The sequence below is a fragment of the Rhinopithecus roxellana genome, chromosome 18 (genome assembly GCF_007565055.1).
Source record: "Rhinopithecus roxellana isolate Shanxi Qingling chromosome 18, ASM756505v1, whole genome shotgun sequence".
Taxonomy (NCBI): Eukaryota; Metazoa; Chordata; class Mammalia; order Primates; family Cercopithecidae; genus Rhinopithecus; species Rhinopithecus roxellana.
In genome coordinates, this window is record NC_044566.1 from 97,673,256 (window position 1) to 97,697,663 (window position 24,408).

The 24,408-nt window shown below is 42.6% G+C and overlaps 1 protein-coding gene across 1 annotated transcript in view; it reads right to left on the reverse strand.

Annotated features, from left to right (window-relative positions):
• Positions 1 to 19,917, reverse strand: part of CLDN10 (claudin 10) — a 127,002-nt gene extending 107,085 nt beyond the window's left edge. Inside the window, exon 1 of the mRNA XM_010358910.1 lies at positions 19,469 to 19,917. Within this exon, the coding sequence (XP_010357212.1) occupies positions 19,469 to 19,682 (214 nt within the window). The 5' untranslated portion in view covers positions 19,683 to 19,917. The remainder of the gene's footprint in view (positions 1 to 19,468) is intronic.
• Between the last annotated feature and the right edge of the window lie 4,491 nt (positions 19,918 to 24,408).

Consider the following 24,408-nt stretch of genomic DNA (forward strand, 5'->3'; position numbering starts at 1 on the left):
TTATTCAACTCTCTTATTGAAAATGATATGAAAAGTGTTACTGAGTCCAAAGAATAAAGAAAATGAAAGGTAAAATGCAAGCAAAGAAAGAAATGTAATGAGTGAATAAATAAGTTCATTCATGAATAAAGAATTTATTCTTTATTCATGAATAAATTCTTTATTCATGAATAAATAAATCCATTCATCCAACAAATGAACTTACAGAACCCTTATTTTTACCATGCACAAAGCTAGGTAAGTACTGTGCAGTGGGGGCAGAACTATAAGCCATAGTTTCTGTTCTCTAGAAATTCAGAATTTTGTTTATTTATTATAGAAAATTTGCTCTTAGACAGTTGAAGTCCAATTTATATTGGTGTTTTAATTCAATCAAAAACTTCACAAAGAAATAAACCATGAACAATTCCCTTATACCTTTAAGAAGACATTACATGCTCTCTGTGGGAAAAGCCTAACAAAATCACTTTTCTGTACTTTGCACCACTGGACAGGATATGTGTGTATTGGCTAGACAGAATCCTGTGGCCACTGGCCAATAGGCTGCAGGAAGAGAATTTTAAAATAGTTTTTTTTTTTTTTTTTTTTTTTCCATTAGAGGCTATAGAAAATAATCCTTGACTGGGCCCTGTGGCTCACCTGTAATCCCAGTGGTGTGATCAAGGCCTACTGTAGCCTCTAACCCCTGGGCTCAAGCAGTCCTCCCACCGCAGTCTCCCAAGTAACTGGGATTACAGGTGAACTCCACCACACTAGTTTTAAAAAGCTAGTTTTAAGATTTTTTTGTAGAGACAAGGTCTCACTATGTCGCCCAGGCCAGTCTGCAACTTGTAGCCTCAAGTGATCCTCCTTCCTTGGCCTCCCAAAGTGCTAGGATTACAGGCATGAGCCACCATGCCTAGCCAAAGATATTGTTTTGACTGGACTTGCAAGCTTGTGACTCAAACTTGACTGTGAAGGGGTGGAAGTAGGTGCTACATCTCCCCCAAAATATTCATTTGCATTTAAAAACCAGAAGCTGCTTATAAAGTTGGACAGCATCTTTGCCCTTAGTATATCCTCAGATTCATGAATTTTCATAGGAGTCAAGAAGTTTTCTGAAAGGGTTCAGGACCCTGACAAGGCTCCCACACCCCTCCCTTCATCCGTCCACACTCACACCTCATCCCCTCTACTGCCTCTCCACTAATCTTCTGTGACAAGGCTGGAGTATACAAAAAGGACACTTTCCTTGGGTGGGGAGAGGGGAGGGGAGCCTGCACCAGAGATTCTGACTCAGCATCAGGCTTGCTTTCCCTCCCTCCCTCTCTTTCTTTCGTTCATTCGTTTTTGAGACAGAGTCTTGCTCTGTCACCCAGGCTGGAGTGCAGTGGGGCAATCTTACTGCAACCTCCACCTCTCGGGTTCAAGTGATTCTCCTGCCTCAGCCTCCCAAGTAGCTGAAATTATAGGTATGCACCACCACACCTGGCTAATTTTTGTATTTTTAGTAGAGATGGGATTTCACCATATTGGCTAGGCTAGTCTTGAACTCCTGACCTCAGGTGATCCACCCACCTCGGCCTCCCAAAGTTCTGGGATTACAGGTGTGAGCCACCTCGCCTGGCCTGGCTTTCTTTCAATGACTGGGGAGAAGTGCAGGCCTGGCCCAGGGGATCCTGCACTCAAATTATCCTGACTTGGTCAACCTGGTTGTGGGTAGATCTTCTGGCAAACACTTGTCCGAAGATAAATTGAAATTGTTACCACGCTTGGGACCCTTGGAGAGTGAGAAAAAGAGAAGGTAGATTTAGGGCTGTCAGAAGCCAGCATGGGGGAATGAGATCGAGGGGCAATGTTGGCAGTAAAATCTCAAACTCCCAACCTCAGGTGATCCGCCTGCCTCGGCCTCCCAGAGTGCTGGGATTACAGGTGTGAGCCACCATGCCCAGCGAGGCACTAGAATCTCAAGTGGGAAGAGCTCATATGCAGAAATGTTACTGGGACAGCCATGCCTATGGACCTTTTCTAGAAGCACTGTTAGCATAAAACATATAATTTTTAATCACTGTGTGTGTGTTTTTTTCTTTTTAAGATGGATCTCGCTCTGCTGCCCAGGCTGGAGTGCAGTGGTGCAATCTTAGCTCACCACAATCTCCACCTCCTGGGTTCAAGCGAGTCTCCTGCCTGAGGCTCCCTAGTAGCTGGGATTACAGGCATGTGCCACCACAACCTGCTAAATTTTTGTATGTTTAGTAGAGATGGGGTTTCACCATGTTGGCCAGGCTGGTCTGGAACTCCTGACCTCAGGTGATCTGCCTGTCTCAGTCTCCCAAAGTGCTGGGATTACAGGCTTGAGCCACCAGCCCAGCCTCTGTGCTTGTTTATTTAGAGGTAAGGCTGATGGAATTTGAGGCTGGTGGGTGAGGATGTTGGTGAAATGATAGCCCAGCCCAATCCTGCTGACAAGAGAGTGGGTTCTCCCGACAGACAAGAGCAGGTAGGAGAAGAGGAGATAATTACAAATATTGCTAGGGAAGAGATGTTTAGGGAGGGGACTCCTGGAAGAGTCTGGAGTTTCTGCCTAGATTTCATGTGAATTGGGGCATAAATGTAAAGATAATAGCATTTGTTCCCATAGGTTGGTATATTACAGGGAATAACTTTTACAAAAATAAAATTAAAAGTAAGAGATATAAGAGAGGTTAAAAAGTAAAAAACAAAAACAAAAACGAAATCCATTACATGCTGATTAAGGGAAGAATCAAGATTTGTAAATAGGAAAGCAAGACCTGTACACTGAAGTTAATAATAAAAGGTAATTACAAATATTTTAAGAAACACACTATTTGCAATATTTGAGTTGGGGAGTGTGAGTGTGGTTGGAGACAGAGGAAGTAACAGAAAGTCCTGACAGGAAAACAAATTCAGATAGGAAACAATTTATTGTTAGAAAATTATTTCCACTTCTCATCTTAACTATTTGAGTCAAAGGAAAATAGAGTAAGATACATGAAAGAACAACTATTTCCAAACCAATCATCCTCAGACACGTTTTATAAAAGAGATAACCCAAATGGTACCAGGCTATCTCGAGAAGGTTATGACTCGTAATTTAGTCTGCTCTCAGTGAATGCTACTTGATGTTTACCTTGCACTTTTGCTAAGTTGCTCATAACATTCAGAAACTGGAGCCCTCTTAGAAATGTCCACACGACCCAGTCGCTTTTCTGAATCCAGCAGCTGAAGAGCTGGAAAGTTCTTTTTCTGCTGACTGTGGTCATGTATGACTGGATAATTTATGGGCAAGACCAACAACCACATCCATATCTCAAATTCATTAATGACTGAGAGAGACTCAACCCAGAATCACTCAGAGGATGAAAATCCTCAGGGAAGGAATCTGTTCAAATAGAGGCTTTTTTAAAAATAAAAATAATAATAAATTATGATTTTTCTCAGCAGCACCTTTCAAATACAGGGAGGGCTGTTTCTTACTGCCCAAAGAGAACATTTTGAAGGGTGCCTGAGATTTTTCATGTTAATATATATATGAAAGGACCAGATGTGATTACAAAATGAAGGAAAACGTGAGCAGGGAGAACATTAGGGGTTAAGAAAATGTCCCAAATTTCAAAAGGGTACATTTTGGAAATTGCCATTGATAACAATTGGTAGCTTTGATAATAGCATTGATAGCTTGGTAGCAAATGATAGGAAAATTCGAGAATAGATCATTAAAGAGATGGTGTTTGAACCTTAGGTTAAAGGGGCTCCTGTTGAGAACCAGGGTGAGCTTCTAAGAGCAAGAGATGTGTATTAAATGCTTTCTCTTTTGAAAAGTTTGCTAGGATGCTTTGAAACATCTATCACACTGTGCTTTGGACAAGAAGGTTGAAGTTGGGCTGATAACCATTCCAATAGACTTGGTAACGACACCAAGGAAGGTGAACCTGGAAAGTCTCCATGCCCTATGGTCTGCTTCTTGCTCTCACTCATTCAACTCAACAAATGGTTCTGCACTAACTCAACATACATGGATACAGCCTGGATTTTATGCAGGGTGTTCTTCCAGGCAAGGGATAGAAAGAAGTTGTTGGATCCCTGTCTTCACAGGGCTTATAATGTAGTGGTGGCAAAGGACAAGTGCACAAGTAACCACAATGCAAGGCAGAGTAGCAAACCCACAAGAAAAGAAGTACCAGCTGTACACGGAGGCTTGCGCTTCTAGTCCCAGCTACTAGAGAGGCCGAGGCAGGAGGATAGCTTGAGCCCAGGAGTTGGAGGCTGCAGTGAGATATGATTGTGCCACTGCACCCTAGCCTGGGTGACAGAGCAAGACCATGTCTCTAAAAACAAAAGAGAAGTACCAAGTGCCAGGGGGACCTCGAAGACAAAGGTCCCTTCTAGCTAGAAGATTAAAAAGCTTTGCATAAGAGATGTCATTGGTGGTGCAGCTTGAAGGAAGAGAGAGATGTGGAGCGAGAAGAAGGTGTTTGCCCCAAATGGCATGAACAGAGGCAAAGAGAAGGGAGAAGCTAATCTCGAAGTCCAGTCTGAGAAGCAGGAGGACTGAAAAGCACAGTCAGGGCTGTTGTGATGCATTCTTCCTGCTAGGAATTGGACATTTCTGGGCATCCTTGATGGGTGATAGGACTTTGGGACTCAATAATTATACAGTCTCACATTTGAATCCTGCCACGGCCACCACCTTAGCCATGACACTGAGAAAATTATGGCCCTTCTCCAAGCTCTGTGAAGTGACCTCACCTGCAAAACGGGCATGGGTAAAGCTCCTAGTACAAAATGTCACTCTGGGAACCAAGCAAGGTCATAGTTACAGCGGTGCATGCACAGAGGAAATGCTCTCAATGCAGCTGAACAAAGCCCAGGTTTAAACTGGAGGAAGCTCTGCCTTTGGGGGTCTCATCTGTAGCCTTGATTCGAGCAACTAGAACGGCGAATAGATTTCTTTTTACTATTTGACCACAATCTAAACTTAGCAGGGAGAGCCTTGATGCTGAGCCCAGGTAGACAATAACCTGAGCTAGAGACAGAGCGAAGCTCCCTCCAGGGAGAATGGGAGGGGTGACCATCAGATTTGACAGGACTTGGCATTGGCCGGGCGTGCAGTCTGAAGCAGCAGCAGGTGGGCCTTACGTGCTGCAGGTGTCTAACCTGGGTGACCAGCTGAATGGAGAAGCAGGAAAGTCAAAGGGGACTGTGAGGAAGACACATGGCAAAGAACATGGAATTCGAAAGCAGGGAGCTTGACGAGAGCCTGGGACCAGCGCTCTGGGAAAAGAGGAGAAGAGAAATGTGCTGCCACCCTCCTGGATTCAGACATCTCAGAGCAACATGAAAAAAATGGGGGAGGGCTCTTAATCCCTGCAGGGTTCCCACAGAGACCCAGAGGGAATGTGCAGAAGGGTTTTAGGTGATGCCAAACTGGGAGATTAGCTAACAGAAACACAACAAAGTCTGGTTTCAAAGCAGTCTTGAAAAGCTAGAATTGTCAGTTAGAGCAAACAACAAAAGCTAACTCATATATTAACTTTCACATAAGGGAGATTCTGCTGTTATCTTCATTTTACAGATAAGAAAACTGACACACAAGGCCAGGTGTAGCTCATGCCTGTAATCCCAGCACTTTGGAAGGCCAAGGTGGGAGAACTGCTTCAGGCCAGGAGTTCAAGACCTACCTGGGCAACATAGGGAGAACCCTGTCTCTACAAAAAAATTTTAAAAATTAGCCAGCATGGTGGTGTGCACCTATAGTCCCAGCTACTCAGAGGCTAAGGCAGGAGGATCCCTTGAGCCCAGGAGTTCAATGTTACAATGAGCTATGATCACACCACTGCACCCCAGCCTAGATGCCAGAGCAAGACCCTGTCTCTAAAAATAAAACAATAAAAAAAGAAAACTGAGTGGCCAGGTGCAGTGGCTCACGCCTGTAATCCCAGCACTTTGGGAGGCAGAGGCGGGAGAATCATTTGAGGTCAGGAGTTCAAGACCATTCTGGCCAATATGGTGAAACCCTGTCCCTACTAAAAATACAAAAATTAGCTGGGTGTGGTGGTGCATGCCTGTAATCCCAGCTACTCGGGAGGCTGAGGCAGAAGAATCTCTTGAACCTGGGAAATAAAGTTTGCAGTGAGCTGAGGTCACGCCACTGCACTCCAGCCTGGGCGACAGAGTGAGATGAAAGAAAGGAAGGAAGCGAGGGAGGGAGGGAGGAAGGGAGGAAGGAAGGAAGGAAGGAAGGAAGGAAGGAAGGAAGGAAGGAAGGAAGGAAGGAAGGAAGGAAGGAAGGAAGGAAGGAAGGAAGGAAGGAAACTGAAACACAGAGAGAGGTGAAGTCACTAGGTTGGTAGTACAGCTAGTAGCAGCAGACCTGGGATTTCAACAGGATGTCAGGCTTCAAGGTCTGTGGTCTGGAAGGAATGAAGGAGGGAAATGGATCATTATGGAGCATTTATAATTTGTCAGACTCCAAATTTCTCCCAAGGGAGTCCTTAGGAAGCTGGGGGACTTGGAAGGAGGTAAGATGATTTAAAGTATGGCTTAGTGGGACAGGGTATGGTAGCTCACGCCTGTAATCTCAGCACTTTGGGAAGCCCAGGCAGGCGAATTACTTGAGGTCAGGAGTTTGGGACCAGCCTGGCCAGCATGGTGAAACCCTCATCTGTAGTAAAAATACAAAAATTAGCTGGGCATGGTGGCGCGTGCCTATAATCCCAGCTACTCAAGAGGCTGAGGACCGAGAATCGCTTGAACCCAGGAGGTGGAGGCTGCAGTGAGCCGAGATCACGCCACCGAACTCCAGACTGGGCGACAGAAAGAGACTCCGCCTCAAAATAAATATAATATAATATAATATAAAATAAAATAATATGGCTTAGTGGACAAAGATGATGATGTGATGGAAGGTCACTTCTAGGCACCCCATAGGCCTGTGAGAGGCATCTGGGGAGGCAGGAGCTAACTTTTCTGTGCTGACCCCTGTCCCGATATGAATGACTTCTGAGCATAGTGTGGATAAGCAGCCATCACCAGCTGTTTTTGTTCACGGGAGTCACATTCCTCACCGTCTGTGAAAATCTTGGTCCCTAAGTCTTTCTTTCCCTCTGAAGACTATGTGTGTGATATGTATGAGGTGTCTGCAAGGTGCATGGTGTATGTATACATATGTAGTTAGGTGTGGAGCTTGCATTCTTGTATTTGAGTCAATGGGTGTCTATGTGTGTGCGGTGCCTGCCTGTATGGTGAATGCACATCTGTGTGTATGATTGTATGGCAAATGGCTGTGTGTGTTGTCCACATGTATGTGTGATGTGTATGTGCTGACTGGTGAGTGTGTATTTTTCTGTGTGTGTGTAGTGTGTAGAGGTGTCTGCATGTTAAGAGATTGTGTGTATGAGTAGTTAGCTATAGAACCTGCCTGGTATATGTGTGTGCATGTGTGTGCCTGTGTGGTGTGGGCAGTCTAGTGTACGTTTATTTCATAATACTAGATGGAATTGGAGCAAAAGCTGGATAGCTTAGCACCTGTGCAAAGGAAGTTCACCCCACCTCTCCTAAGAGGGCTCACCGAAGGCACAGGAAGCAGAGGCAGAATGAGCCTGGCAAGGGAGAAGCTGCATAGCTGCAACCCCCGCAGGGCAGCTTTGATGCTGCAGGTGGGATGGGAAAACTCCTGGGGAGGACTTTCTCAGGCTCCACACCTGCTGTCACGGACACTCCTGACTTGAAGCTGGAATAGAGGGAGCCACTAGGATAACATGCGTATTTTTCCAGGTGAAAAAATGGATACTCACACACACACATACGCACACACGTGCCCTCCCCCTTCTCATTTTCTCCCAAATTCTCACAGCTAGGAGCCATGCTTTGACAGTTCTTCCCGAGGTGTGGGGTAAAAGAAAGCAAGTCCTGGCGAAGGAGCTGAAGCAGGGAGGCAAAGGAGAGGCACTGGGGATCAGGCAGATCAATCATGTCCAGAGCATAATGTTCAGGACAGGCACTGGGGAGAACTGAGCCACCAGGCATGCTGGAGTTGGGGGATGGGATCATCGTAAGACAGATCTACTACCTGGAACCGGACATCAGCCACCAGGAAAAAAGTGAGAGGTCTGTGGTCCAGGTTTAGACAGGAGAGTGGGCAGCAGCTGACCTCTAGGAGCTGGAAGGCTGAGCAAAGTGGCACAAACACAGAGCCAAGGCGCAGCATCAAGGAAGGACCTTGGCCACTGCAGCAGAGTCAGTTTAGTGGGGATGTTTGTAGGAGTCCTCCAGTGCAGGCTGAAATCCCCTGATACGACTGGCTCAAGGCTTGCTGGTGGAAATAAAGGAGAACATCTGGCGGTAGTAAGGTAAGAAGAAAATTGTCTTCCATTTTCCCCTGCCCACCTCACAAATGTCCACATTCTGTGTTCTGGAGAAAATCAGCCTCCCAGTAGGATGGCGGGTCCGTTTTTATGCATGGACTATATTTGGTGCGTATAAACTAAAAATATCAACCCAAGGAAATTTAGTTAAAGGCAGGACTTGTTCTTTTGTATCCCCCTGCCCCCACCATCACTCTGTGCCTGGATTTAGAAGTAGTCATCCCTTCTCCCAGAAAAGGTTAGATGGCACACACTATGGGCTTCTTAGCACCCTTCCAGATATCAATTACAGATGGAGAGCTATGTATTTCTTATATTAATAATATTAACTTTTTTTTTTTTTGAGGCAGAGTCTCGCTCTGTTGCCCAGGCTGGAGTGCAGTGGCACGATCTCGGTTCACTGCAAACTCTGCCTCCCGGGTTCAAGTGATTCTCCTGCCTTAGCCTCCCGAATAGCTGGGATTACAGGTGCCTGCCACCATGCCAGGCTAATTTTTGTATTTTTAGAAGAGGCAGTGTTTTGCCATGTTGGCCAGGCTGGTCTCAGACTCCTGACCTCAGGTGATCCTCCCGCCTTGGCCTCCCAAAGTGCTGGGATTACAGGCATGAGCCACTGTGTCCAGACTTCTTATATTAATTCTAATATTGATTAACATATAGGTTTAAATAGAATGGTATTAACATAACATGTATAACATTTACTGCTTCAATTCATGGTGCCTTCTAGGCTGTGAACATCTAAGGGCAGAGATGAGGTATTTTTATTGCTGTATTCCAAGTTATCTAGCACAGAGCTTGGCAGTTGTTCAAAACTACTGAAGTCAATATGCAAATCAAAGATATAGATTTTTAAATATTTGTGTTTATTTGTACATGTGCACAGAATCTCAGACCTCTCACACTGGAAATTGCTTGAGAGATTACCTCATCTACCTTCCCAGCCAGTGCAGGACGGGGGTTCTACAGCCTCTTAGCAGACTACCATCAACCTCCTCTAGAAACTTCTAGCCAGGTCTCTGTGAGACAGCCTGTCCCATTGCAGGGCAACTCTAATAGAAATGACTTCTTCAAAGTGATCCTAAACCGGACTCTCTAGAAACATCTACTCAATATATTCTCCCACTCTGTGCCCTATATGTTTGTTTCCATTTCTTCCAGGTGAAACAAATGGCCATGTGAAGTGATTTCAAAACCTCTCATCCTCCTAGTCACCCTCCTCTAGAATCAATGAATTGGTTTATGTTCATGTCCCTTAAAATATATGGTGTGTAAGACTAGAACTATGTAATTTGACTACAGAGTAGTTGGGGACTATTACCCGTCTCACTTTGTTATTCCTGTGCTATTAATGTCACCTACAATTGCATTAATCTTTGTAGCTATCATATTTTCCTCTTGATTTGTATTAGACATCAAAAGAGCACAGTTAAAAAAAAAATAAAAACTCAGTCAAGCTCATCTGTCTCACTGTCTACAGTTGGTTTTTCAATGTCAAACCCCATTAAGTTAAGAAACTGACTGATTGAGATCTTGGTACGTATTGGAAAACACCGCAGGAGAAGGAACTAGAGGTTACATTGGGACCAGCTTTCTCTATCCCACTGCCCATCAAGTTTCCTGGCAGGAATCCTTGGAGATATCCCTGACCCCTCTCATTCCTTACAAGTCACCAAGACTCAACAATTCTGCCTCCAAATATCTTCCTTTGTATTCCCGCTGCTGTGCCCTTTGCTCAGATTCTAACATGTTAAGTGCAAATCCCAAGGGTTTCAATGTTTCAATAGCTTTCAGCTTCTTCCAGACAAAGTCTGGATCCCTTTGGAGGGCTTAAAGGTCTCTTTGGGCGCTTTTGTTATCGACATCTGCAGCCAGATACTCCCCCTCCCTCTGTGCACATCTTAGCTATCAGCCATTTCAGTTATGTGCTTCCTGTTCCTGCACACACTTGCCTCCCTCCTGGTTTTAGGTCTTTGCTTGTATGTCCCAGGCATTGCTCTAGACGCTGTATGCAAATTCACGCATTCAGTCCTCACCATCATCCTCTGAAGTAGATAATATTCCCATTTAAAAGACGGGAGTGCTCAGGCCAGGCATGGTGGCTCCTGTCTGTAATCCCAGCACTTTGGGAGGCCAAGGCAGGCGGATCACGTGAGGTCAGGAGTTCGAGACCAGCCTGGTCAACATGATGAAACACTGTCTCTACTAAAAACAGAAAAATTAGCCAGAAATGGTGGTGCACATCTGTGCTGAGGCACAAGAATCGCTTGAATCCGGGAGGAGCAGGTGGCAATGAGCTGAGATAGCACCACTGCACTCCAGCCTGTGTGACAGAGACTCTGTGAAAAAAAAAAAAAAAGAAAGAAAAAGAAAACTAAACTAAAACAAAAAATAGATGAGGGAGCTCAAATGTTAAGCATTCTTCTCAGAAACATGCAGTTAATAATTTTTGCAGCTGGATGGGTCCCTCAGCCTAAAATGCCCTCCTTTCCTCAGCAAACTTCTTGTCAAACTTCTGCCCATCTTTCAAGACAGTACAAGCCTTAGTTCTTTGTGAAGTCTGCCTCCCTCTGAACTTAACCGGCCAATAACATTTAGCATTCAGGGCTAATTGCTAAATGGTTGCTTTACTCCCAACAGCATATATCTGAAGACCTGCCCCTGTCCTGTTCCTCCCTGAGTCCTCAGAGCCTATATTCTGCACTAGGAATCTGCTGAATAATTTGCCAAATTATCATCCTTCGGTAATCAACTTTTCCTGCAATGCACATAAAAATCTGTCAAGAGTTTAATTGTAGACCTGCTGGCTTCTGAAAATCAAGTCAATTATCCCAAGTTCATTTAGGAGCAGTGGCACTTTCTATAATGTACATAAGCTATACATGCACAAGGGCAGGAAGGTTTTAAATGACTAAGCCCAGCACACCATTTGCTCAGAAGATGTTCCTCAAGTACATTTCTTTTAGGATACAATTTAGTCTATGAGGCGCGAGGAAAGCTGTGCAGTGGAGACAACCAGATGGGCAATGAGCAGGGAGAGGAGCTATGAACCTTGTGAAAGATAAACCTGAACCTTTTCTATGCTACATGTTCACCAGGAGAAAATCAGATAAGTATGAAGTCTTAAAGGAGTGGGGGACAGCAAAATCCATGCCTTGCTGTCCTACAGTCCAAACACCACCACGGGCTCTGGCATCTATGCTGTATTAACTCTGCTTTCTTGTTTTCTGTATTCTCCATGCTCTGCCACCTGGGGCCTCGCTGACTTGGGGGAAACTGCTTCTCCAACCCAAGGGCTAGCCAGTTATTACAGATAGGAAATGACTCCCTACAAAAACATCTTTCATAAGCAAACCAACCATCCCAAAGACCACACCTCCAACTACCTCCTTTCCCAAGTGTTTACCCATTAAGCAGATATTTCCTTGCCCTAATCACCCCAGGGTGGCAACCAGACAACTTGGGACTCCTACACTCCAGAGCCTGCTGAAAGTATTAAAACAAGCCAATCCTAAACCTGCTTAGTTTTCCCAGCCTGGCTTATTCCTTCCCACAAAAATCACAACAAGGACTCATGAACATGAGTTTCCCACCCAGCTCCTGAATGACCCTGGTTCTTCCCTGCGTGGCCCCGCATGCCATGCCGTGTCTCCCACTTCTCGGGATCGATGAGTATAACACTTCTTTCCTGACAGTCATTTCCATGTCTGTGCATCTTACCACACTCGATTAAAACAAATCCCCAGTTCATTTTAAACACAGGTTAGTCCACGTCATAGAATAAGATTCTTTTCCTTAACCTTCCCCACAAGCTTTTGAAGTGTGTAACTAGACATCATCATTGTCAACAACATCATCATCATCGTTCTACTACAGCTAAGAAAGGGAAACAAGGGCAAATGCCAGGGATTCACCTAAGGTCCAAAAAACATGGCCAAGCTGGGACTTAAACACAAATTTGGGGGCTAGTACCAGATGCTGGCCATTTCCCCAAAAAGATTTGAAGAAGCCCGTAGGAAGTTAGAAATATGGTCCCCAGTGAACCTCAGTTGCTTCGTATATAAAATGGAGACTACAGAGTATCAGTCTTCTGGAGAACTATGACAATGTATGTGAAAGCCTCTAAGACAGGAGCTATGGGTGGAGACAAGATGTCTTAAAATGTGTCTGATGCTTCCATGAAAGAACAGCCATGAAAGAACAGCCTGCAGCACACTGCCTTAGGATCCCCAGTCCAATCGTCCACTGCTATGGCAACTGAGGTCATTCTGACCACTCCAGCACCATCTTCACCACTGTAAGGCTAGGGCACTTTTCAGCATTGTGCCTTCCAACCATATTGATACAGAGACAATTTTACAGTGGCTCAATCTGTCCAGATTCTACTGCGAAAGTCCAATTCACCTACCTTGGGTTATGACTGTGTCAGTACACATATAATATTATGCCCCTGTTTGTTGGAACAGAAACATGTTGAATGTTTCTTGGACTTCACCCAGGCTGGAATGCAGCAGTGCAATATCAGCTCACTACAGTCCCAACCTCCCCAGTTCAAGCAATCCTCTCACCTCAGCCTCCCAAGTAGTTGGAACTACAGACATGTGCTGCCATGCTTGGCTATTTTTAAATTTTTTTTTTGTAGGGACAGGGTCTCCCTCTGTTGCCCAGGCTGGTCTTGAACTCCTTGGCTCAAGTGACCCTCCTGCCTCAGTCTCCGAAAGTGCTGCGATTATAAGCATGAGCCACCACACCCAGTTTCTATATACTTTTAAATAATTTTATATGCATTTGGGACATAGCATAAAAACTAATCTGAAATTAAATTTAACATTAAGTTTATTTAATGAAACTTAGTTTCAGAAAGCAGCATCAGGATCTTAGAGAATGGAAAGGTAAGTGTTATTCAAGGGTGCAGTTATCTATTAAAAGAATATTGGCCAGGCTCAGTGGCTCACGCCTGTAATCCCAGCACTTTGGGAGGCCGAGGTGGGTGGATCACAAAGTCAGGAGTTTGAGACCAGCCTGGCCAAGATAGTGAAATCCCATCTCTACTAAAAATGCAAAAATTAGGTGGGCATGGTGGCACGACCCTGTAGTCCCAGCTGCTTGGGAGGCTGAGGCAGGAGAATCGCTTGAACCCGGGAGGCAGAGGTTGTGGTGAGTTGAGATCACGCTACTGCACTCCAGCCTGGGCAACAGAGCGAGACTCTCAAAAAAAAGAAAAGTGTTAATATTTTGGAGGCATCTAACTTATTAATTTTCCCTCACTGACATGGTAATTCATTTTCATTTATTCATTATTATTGTTTGATATTTACTATTATTATTTAATCATGGACTAAGGCACTGCTATGTTATGACTCTTTGTGTACCCCCAAATTTATATGTGGAAATCCTAACCCCCAAAATGATGGTATTCGTAGGTGGAGCCCTTTGGGAGGTGATTAGGTCAGGAAGGCACAGCCTTCATGAATAGGATTAGTGCTGTTATAAAAGAGGCCCCAGAGGCTGGGCATGGTGGCTCATGCCTGTAATTCCAGCATTTTGGGAGGCTGAGGCAGACAGATCTCTTGAGGACAGGATTTTGAGACCAACCTGGATAACCTGGCAAAACTCTGTCTCTATTAAAAATATAAAAAATCAGCTGGGTGTGGTGGCGGACACCTGTAGTCCCCGCTACTTGGGAGGCAGAAGCAGGAGTATCGCTTAACCTGGGAGGCAGAGGTTGAGATTGCACTAATGTACTCCAACCTAGACAATACAGCAAGACTCAGTCTCAAAATAGTAATAAAAATAATAAAATAAAATTAAAAAAGAGGTCTCAGAGAGCTGCCGTGCCCCTTCCACCACGTGAGGATGCAGTGAAAAGGTGCCATCTATGGGCCCTCGCCATGCACTGAATCTGCCACTCTCTCGATTTAGGACTTCACAGCCTCCAGAACTATGAGAAATAAGTTTCTGGTGTTGACGAATTACCCAGTTTATGGTATTTTGTTATTGCAGCCTGAGTGGACTAACAGGCATACATTCCAACTAGCAAGAAGTCTAAAGTGATTACATCAGATAGCTCCCAGCTGTTCCCTAGATGTGAATAAACCCCCAGAAAACCCTCTTTCTCTAGCAAGTACCATTCCTTGCGATGGAGTCTTGCTGTCACCCAGGCTGGAGTGCAGCTCGATCTTGGCTCACTGCAACCTCTGCCTCCTGGGTTCGAGTGATTCTCCTGCCTCAGCCTCCCAAATAGCTGGGACTACAGGTACCTGCCACCACACCTGGCTAATGTTTGTATTTTTAGTAGAGACAGGGTTTCACCAAGTTGGTCAGGATGGTCTTGAACTCCTGACCTCAAGTGATCCACCTGCCTCGGCCTCCCAAAGTGCTGGGATTATAGGCATGAGCCACCGTGCCTGGCCTCTTCACCCCCATTTTTATGGCATGGCCAAATAAGGGAGTGGGGAGAGAGGTGAAGCAGCTGGAAAGTGAGGAGACAAGGCTCACACTCCTGTAGACAGCCAGCATCATTTGACTGCAGCTTCCACATGACTGGTTTCATTTCACTGAAATCCTGGCACTTTTACTTGGGTCTTGTGGTCATTTACACCTATCTCAACCCAGACGCAGAGAAGACTGTAAACAGTCAGGAACACAGGAAGCTGGTCAAGATAATAGATAAGGCAGGTGGCGGAGAAGGCCTTGGCAGGGCATGGTGGCTCATGCCTGTAATCCCAGCACTCTGGGAGGCCTAGGCTGGAGGATCACTGAAACCCGGGAGTTTGAGACCACCCCGGGCAACATCGTAAGACCCTGTCTTTACCATGTCCAGCAGATTTTGTTTATAAATACAATTATAAACAAAATTATAATTACTTATAAGTAAAATTAGCCAGGCATGGTGGCACATGCCTGTAGTCCCAGCTACTCAGGAGGCTGCGATGGGAGGATCACTTGGGCTCAGGAAGTCAAGGCTGAAGTGAGCCATGATCGTGCCACTGCACTCCAGCCTGGGTGACAGAATGAGACCCTGTCTTAAAAAACAAAAATTAAAAACAGAAGGAAAGACCTTAATCCCATGAGCAACTATAACCATTATAATAGAGGATACTTTTATGGCTATAATTCTTTGGGAAACTTCTACTGCCAGGTGGCCAAGCACTGTGAAGTTCTCGAATTGAACTTCAGGTTGAAAGATACCTGAAGGAACTCTTGGAGACCCATTCTCTTAATTTAAAGATGAGGCACAGAAGGTGTCATTGCTGAAGTCAAGGTCTCACAGCAAGTCATAAAGGAGCCAGAATGCGAGGCTCAGTCTGCTGAGTCATAATCCAGTGACCTTCCTTCGGGTTGCCCGCACGTATTTCCTCACTCGCGCCTCAATTCAGCACAGTCCAGCCTTCCTCCAGGAATACAATTTTGCCCTCATCGTGAACTATCTGTAGTCTCACTCATTATTTGGCTTATTCAGTCATTTTGCAACTATGTATCTGGAACCCAGCACGTGCCAGGGGCACGACAGGAACATGACAGATCCAGCCCTTGTCGCAAGGTGATCATGATTTGCTTCAGTTCTTCACTGCAGCCACGCTTTGGGGATTCAGTCTTCCCTCTCAGAAAGAACTGCTTCTCTCCCTACTATGAGAGATGCTTTACTTTCACAGTGAAAGCATTCCTATTAACGCTGATATGAGAGAAAAACAAAACACAACAAAACAGGAGACCTAGTTTATGGTAGACTTAGTGTCTAAAGATAGTGAATTGGCTTTGGATTTTAATCAAGCTTTCAGGCTCTAATAAGAATTGAATTGTAGGTGTCTCTATGGCTTATTTCACAGAATGACAGTTGAAGGTGGCCTCTGTATTTTTTTTACAATAGCTATAAATGCTGCTCACCCAAAAAGTTGTTTGCTAACATCAACTTTTTAAGGGATGTAGTCACTATTAATCCAAATGAAGCCCTAAAAAGCTGTGGCTACACTGGAGCATTCAAGAGGGTTAGCTATGAGAAGGTATGACTCCAGCAATGAAGTTATATAATCAGCAAGAAAAAAAAAATACAACCCTGACAGCTTAGAAAGATTTTCTGCTTTTCTTTCTTAGTGGAGGTTTAATCTGGCCTAAGTCTAAGAAGATTTGTCTCAAATTGACAATGCAGGCTTAAATAGTTTATTATTTTAAAAGGTGATATAACCATTTTCATTCTTCATTGACTTCTGAGTTCTTTTCTCAATTTGTAATTATTGCGATGTTGGAGAGATTATTGGCATAGAAAACTTTTCCAATTCCCTCATTGTTATGTTTTCAAATAGGAATAAAAGAAAAGTAACCAGCAATGACTCCATGGGAAAGGAAATCCAAATGTGTGAATTCCTGTTTCCTTTGGAAATAAGAATCAGTGTTTCTGACATTAAAAATAGATTTCTGCAGCAAAGTGTATCATTTACAAAGATTGTGACTCAGGATGAAGAAGGTAGAGAGATTATATTAATTTAATTGTACTTGTTCTTGGGGAAGCATTGTCAGTGGGTGAGATTTTCAGATTACCTATGCACAGGGTATACAGGAGATACAGAATAAATTATTTTTACAATCAATAAGCAAAGTTAACTTTAAAAATAAAGTTTTGGCCAGGGTGGTGGCTCATGCTTATAATCCCAGCACGTTATGGGGACAAGGCAGTAGGATTGCTTGAACCCAGGAGTTCAAGACCAGCCTAGGTAACAGAGTGAGACTTCATCTCTACAAAAACCTTTAAAAATTAGCCAAGTGTGGTGGCATGTGCCTGTACTCCCAGCTACTTGGGAGGCTGAGGTGGGAGGATCACTTGAACCTGGGAGGTGGAGGTGGTAGTGAGCTGAGATTGCACCACTGCGCTCCAACCAGGGCAACAAAGCAAGGTTCTGTCTCAAAAACAATAAATACAAACTAAGAAAGTTTTAAGGGTGAGAGATATCTGGACTATCATAAATGCTAGTAATAAAATTCCTAACTCTGTGATGATGTGTTTGGGAAAGTAGCGAGTTGAAGTCATGTAAAATGTACCATGGCTCTTTAACCCACTTTGAAGCTAAAGTTGAACACATATTTCCAATAACTGGGTTTCATTAAGAAATACAGAATGAAACATATTAAGGCAATTTTCTTTCTTTCTTTGTGTTTCTTTTTTGGCCTGAGGAAGTACAGGAATTTAGGATCAAGTATGGTTTACCAATGACATTTTAAGATGAGGCCGGGCACGGTGGCTCAGGCCTATAATCTCAGCATTTTGGGAGTCAGAGACAGGTGGATCTCTTGAGCTCAGGAGTTCGAGACCACCCTTGGCAACACAGGGAGACCCCATCTCAAAATATATATATATATATAATAATTGAACAAATAAAAGATGAACCCAATTAAAAACAAACAGACTTACCACATGCCATCTCTTCTACCTGATTCCTAAGGTAAAAAAGGGCCAAGAAGGGCCCCTGGAGAAAGAACGACTATAAGACGTGCAGAGTGACAACAGGGTCTCCACACACACTCGTCTTTCCCTTTAAAAATTCCCCCGTTTCTAGGCAGTGTTCTATAGCAGCAGGAACAGTGTTGAAATACCCCAAAATAAGTTTAGAAGTTGAGTCTGAAGAGAGACACAGCATGGATTCCTCAAATGGGTACCTTGGAAAGTCCATGTTATTTCAGGGCCTAACTGAGGCATCCATGCTTGAATACTTCTTTTGATTGTCATTAGAAATCTCCTGGATTTAGTTAAGTATTCTCTCTTTATCCCCTGGCACTCGCTGTAGACTAATGATGTGCATACTTGACACAAAATCTCCTAACACATTTTGCTTTAGTAACTTCCTAGTTAAAATTTTATTTCATTTTCTTTACTGGGGCCAAGGTACAGTTTTACTATTTGACTGTGAAAAGTCTATATTTTACCAAAAAACAAGGAGCAATTTTTAAGGTAATAAACCCACAACTTGTGGCAGATTTGTAAATGTATCAACTTTGCAGAAAGCAGAGGCAGATAGTAATTCTCATAATGACATGAAAGCAAATGACAACTGTTTCCCTGAAGGCATCCTGGAGTATGAAAATGTCCTTAAAAAATAGATGTTCCCTCTTTGAGATATGTACACTTGTAATAGAATTTCTAATATGCACAACGATGAAAGTTTGCCCCATATATTTTTAAAACAAATAAATAAAACCAGGTAACCAAAGGGGAAAGTAAACAGCATTTTCTTTCACTTAACCACTTTCAAACTTTTCTTGCTGTTAAACTTTATCATTCAATATGTTTTTTTTGTTTTGTTTTGTTTTATATCTAGGCTATGACAAACATTAAAAAAAAAAAAACCCGGAAACCCCTCTGAAAATAGAATTCCTTCCTTTGTTATCAGGAATCTAGGATAAAGTAGATGTAAGGAGACATATGGATTACCTTACAGGTGTTTTGGAATACCCAGTGTGACTCCAAAGGGAAGAGTGGAAGTGGCTGCATTGTTTTAAAAGCCAGTTTCAATTTGCCATCATTTGCCAGTTCCAATCTATCAATGGCATATTCCATATATATGTGTGTTACATATGTGTGTGCATGTATAGGTGTATATACATTCATATAGATACCTGTGTGTTATATATGTGTATGCATATATACACATGTGTGCATATATATACACATATAGATACCTCTGTGTGTGTGTGTGTGTGTGTGTGTGTGTATGTATAGAGAGAGAGAGAGAGACAGGAAGAGAGACAAGTTTAAATCAATGAGAACGTTTCCTACATAGAGGTGATGACCCCTCAAGGTTCCTCCATGACTCAAGGCAAATTGAAACTGACTTTTAAAACAATCTAGTCACTTCCACTCTTCCCTCTGGAGTCACACTGGGTATTCCAAAAGCCCCGTAAGGTTATTCTTACATCTCCTTTGTCAAATAAAATAAATAATGTCATTCTTTCAGCCAATACTCATACACCCCATCCTTCCTAGGCAAATCGTGGCACTGTGATTAAGCACTCAGTCTTCAGAGAGTTAACAACCAGCCATAGACAGCGACTTCAGCACAGTCGGGGGGGAAAGTACATTTTACCTCCACCCCAAACAAAGCCATTATATTTACCTGCTACTTTGAAGATAGTAAAATGCGGTCGGCAATGGAAAGAACCCAACGCGTTACCTGCGCAGTTCATCCATAGACCCTGGTAAACCCAAGTGGCTGTTATCACCGAGGAGGCTCGCGTGGTCACTTTCCACTCATTGGACGTGGTAGCAGCAACGAGAGCTCCAAACCCTCCGACACCAGACACCAGAGCCCAGATCTGCGCCCTGGACATGTCGCGCCGCCTTCGCCAGTGACACTGTCCGGACAGAACCCTTTGGTGGTCTAGGCATGCAGCCGATAGGGAACACTTTGACAAGCGTCACAGCCAGAGGATGTGGGTAGGTGACAGCGTTTCATGCTTAGATGGCCTGAGGAAGTACAGGAATTTAGGATCAAGTATGGTTTACCAATGACATTTTAAAGATGGCCTGAAAGAGTCGTTCTGATTTTCTACACGGATATTTATTAAAATTTCGTAGATGAATTTTAAGGGTTTTGATTTCGCAGATTTTTAACTTGCCACCATAGTTAATGCTTAATTTTCTGTTAGCCTGAAGCTTAACGAACCGTGCAACTACCAGATATTACAAAGTACAAATTATACAGTAACAGTTAAGGCTTATTTGACCAATTGCTTTAGTCTCACCTGCTTTTGAATCTTTACATAATTGAATCATATTATAGAAATTCTCCTATAACCTATTTTTTTTTTCACATAACACTGTATTTGAGGGATTTATCCATGCTTAGGAATGTAGTTGCCCTTCATTAACTATTACAGCTGAATATAGTATTTCATTAAATGCAATTTAAGGAACAGGATTTATTCATGTTCCTGGAGCTGAACATTTGTGCTGTTCCCTTTTCTCCCTAATAACCATTGGCGCAGCTATAAACATTCTTGGGCATTTCTTCTTGTTCATGTGAGCGACAGTTTCTCTAGGGCATATCCTAGAATCAGAATTTTGCTAGGATGTAGAAAACACTCATCTTTAACTTTATACACAATGCTAAATTGTTTGACTAAGTAGTTACAGCAGTTTAGAGTCCCACTAGCAGTGGGTAAGTCCTCCGTGTTGCGCTTCATAACACGGTACCTGTGGGGTTGGTGAGATTGTTATTTTTTCTCTTGGCCGGTCTGATGAGTATAAAGGTGTCACATTATGATTACTAATTTATATTTTCTGATTACTAAGGAGGTTGAGCATCTTTTTGTGTGTTTATTGGTTATGTTTTTGTCTACAATGAAATATGCAACTTTTGCTCACTTATCTATTGAGTTGTTTGACTTTTTATAATTTATTTTTAGTTATCTATATACTCAAGATAGTAATCTTTTGTGGATTATTTATGTTGCGGGTATCTTCCCCCAGTTTGTGGTTTGTCTTTAAGTGGCCATTTGAGAAACAGTCTTGGTTTTAATATAGCTAAATTTATCAAGTTCCACCAAATGATTTGTGGTTTGAGATCTTGATTCAGAAATCCCTATCTTGGGCCTGGCATGGTGGCTCCCAGTTGTAATCCCAGCACTTTGGGAGGCCGAGGTGGGAGGATCACTTGAGGCCAGGGGTTTGAGACTAGACTGGACAACATATTGAGACACTGGCTCTATAAAAAATACAAAAATTAGCTGGGTATTGTGGTGCAGGCCTGTAGTCCCAGCGACTTGGGAGGCTGAGGTGGAAGGAGGATGGCTTGAACCTGTGAGGTCAAGGCTTCAGTGAGCCATGATTGCACCACACACTCCAGCCTGAGTGACAGAGCTGAGACCTCGGGAAAGGAAAGGAAAGGAAAGGAAAAAGGAAAGGAAAAAGGAAAGGAAAAAGGAAAGGAAAAAGGAAAGGAAAAAGGAAAGGAAAAAGGAAAGGAAAAAGGAAAGGAAAAAGGAAAGGAAAGAAGGAAAGGAAAGGAAAGGAAAGGAAAGGAAAGGAAAGGAAAGGAAAGGAAAGGAAGGAAAGGAAAGGAAAGGAAAGGAAAGGAAAGGAAAAAAGAAAAGAAAAAAGGAAAAAAAAGAAAAAGAAAAAGAAATCTCTATCTAAAAGAAAATAACTTTTCCTCTTCACTTCAAAAAACTTCAAAGTTTTAACTTACATATTTAAGTGTTTAAATCATCCAGATTGATTTTTCTGTGTCTTGTGATTTGGGACCTATTTTATTTTGCAATGTGGAAATTCACTTTTCCAATTTTCTTGTGTAGTCCCTTGTTTCTCTATTGATCTGCAATGTTACCTCTGTCATACATATTGGGCATCAATATTCACATGATCTGGTTTTGGATTCTTGACTCTGTTCCATTTATCTGTTTGACTGTTCCTAGGCCAGTACAATACTTTCTTAACTACTCTAATTTTATAAAAATATCTCAAAATCTTGTTGGTGAGTGTTTTACCTTGCTTACCTTGCTCTTCTTTTTCAAGTATGTTGGGATTTTTTTTTTTTTTTTTTTTTTAGCTCTTTGCTATTTCTTATATATTTTATTTTATTTTTATTTATTTATTTATTTATTTGGAGACAAAGTCTCGCTCTGTTGCCCAGGCTGGAGTGCAATGGCGTGATCTCGGCTGACTGCAACCTCCGCCTCCCGGGTTCAAGTGATTCTCGTGCCTCAGCCTCCCGAGTAGCTAGGACTACAGGAGCCCATCACCACACCTGGCTAATTTTTGTATTTTAGTAGAGACAGGGTTTCACCCTGTTGGCCAGGCTGGTCTCAAACTCCTGACCTTAGGTGATCCACCTGCCTGGGCCTCCCAAAGTGCTAGGATTACAGGCGTGAGCCACTGTGCCTGACCCTTATATATTTTAGAATCAGTTTATCAAATTAGACACATATACATACATACAGATTGGGAGATTTGTTGGAATTGTTTTGCACCTATTATTCAGTTTGAGGAAAATGGAGAGCTTTATAAAATCAAGTCCTCCTATTCATGAACATCATATATCTCTTCATTTATTTAACCCATCTTTAATGCTTTTAGTGAAGTTATATACTTTAATCTCTAAAAATAGTTACTTTTTTGTTATGTTTATTCTTAAAGTTAGGATTCATTCTAACATCTATTTTGTACTTACAGTTTGTCCAGTTTTTTTCTTGAGTACACATATAGTTTTTCTCCTTTCTTGAGTAGTTTTGAAATTGGGACCTTTTTTCACATTTCAATTTTTCTCTCCATTAAATCAGAAATTACACTTTATTTGCATTTTTTAATGATTACTAATAGAAGCTTTAATGTATATTTAGCTTAATATATAAAAGTAATTGGCCAGCGACGGTGGCTTACGCCTGTAATCCCAGCACTTTGGGAAGCCAAGGCAGGTAGATCAGCTGAGGAGGAGTTCGAGACCAGCCTGGCCAACATGGTGAAACCCCCTCTCTACAAAAGTACAAAAATTAGCTGGGCATGATAGCAGGTGCCTGTAATCCCAGCTGCTCAGGAGGCTGAGGTGGAAAAACCACTTGAACCTGGGAGGCAGAGGTTGCAGTGAGCTGAGATCATGCCATTGCACTCTAGCGTGGGCAAGAGAGTGAGACTCTATCTCAAAAAGAAAAAAAAAAAATCATCTCAATAGATGCAGAAAAGACCTTTGATAAAATTCAACACCCCTTCATGCAAAAAACTCTCAACAAACTAGGTACTGACGAAACGTATCTCAAAATAATGAGACCTATTTATGACAAACCCACAGCCAATATCATACTGAATGGCCAAAAGCTGGAAGCATTCCCTTTGAAAACCAGCATAAGACAAGGATGCCCTCTCTCACCACTCCTACTCAACGTAGTATAGGAAGTTCTGGCCAGGGCAATCAGGCAAGGGAAAGGGTACTCAAATAGGAAGAGAGGAATTCAAATTGTCTCTGTTTGCGGATGACATGACATGATTTTATATTTAGAAAACCCCATCATCTCAGCCCAAAATCTCCTTAAGCTGATAAGCAACTTCAGCAAAGTCTCAGGATACAAAATCAATGTGCAAAAATCACAAGCATTCCTATACACCAATAACAGATAAACAGAGAGCCAAATCATGAGTGAACTCCCATTCACAATTGTTACAAAGGGAATAAAATACCTAGGAATACAACTTACAAGGGATATGAAGAACCTCTTCAAGGAGAACTACAAACCACTGCTCAGTGAAATAAGAGAGGACACAAACAAATAGAAAAACATTCCATGTTCATGGATAGGAAGAATCAGTACCATGAAAATGGCCATACTCCCCAAAGTAATTTATAGATTCAATGCTATCTCCATCAAGCTACCATTGACTTTCCTCACAGAATTAGAAAAAGCTACTTTAAATTTTATATGGAATCAAAAAAGAGCCTGTAGTGCCAAGACAATCCTAAGTGAAAAGAACAAAGCTGGAGGCATCACACTACCTGACTTCAAACTATACTACAAGGCTACAGTAACCAAAACAGCTTGGCACTGGTACCAAAACAGATACATAGACCAGTAGAACAGAACAGAGGGCTCAGAAATAATGCCACATATCTACAACCATCTGAACTTTGACAAACCTGACAAAAACAAGCAACAGGGAAAGGATTCCCTATTTAATAAATGGTGTTGGGAAAACTGGCTAGCCATATGCAGAAAACTGAAACTGGACCCCTTCCTTACACTTTATACAAAAATTAACTAAAGATGGATTAAAGACTTAAACGCAAGACCTAAAACCATAAACACCATAGAAGAAAACCTAGGGAATACCATTCAGGACATAGGCATGGACAAAGACTTCATGACTAAAACACCAAAAGCAATGGCAACAAAAACCAAAATTGACAAATGGGATCCAATTAAACTAAAGAGCTTCTCCACAGCAAAAAAATTATCATCAGAGTGAACAGGCGAAATACAGAATGGGAGAAAACTTTTGCAATCTATCCATCAGACAAAGGGCTAATATCCAGAATCTACAAGGAACTTAAACAAATTTACAAGAAAA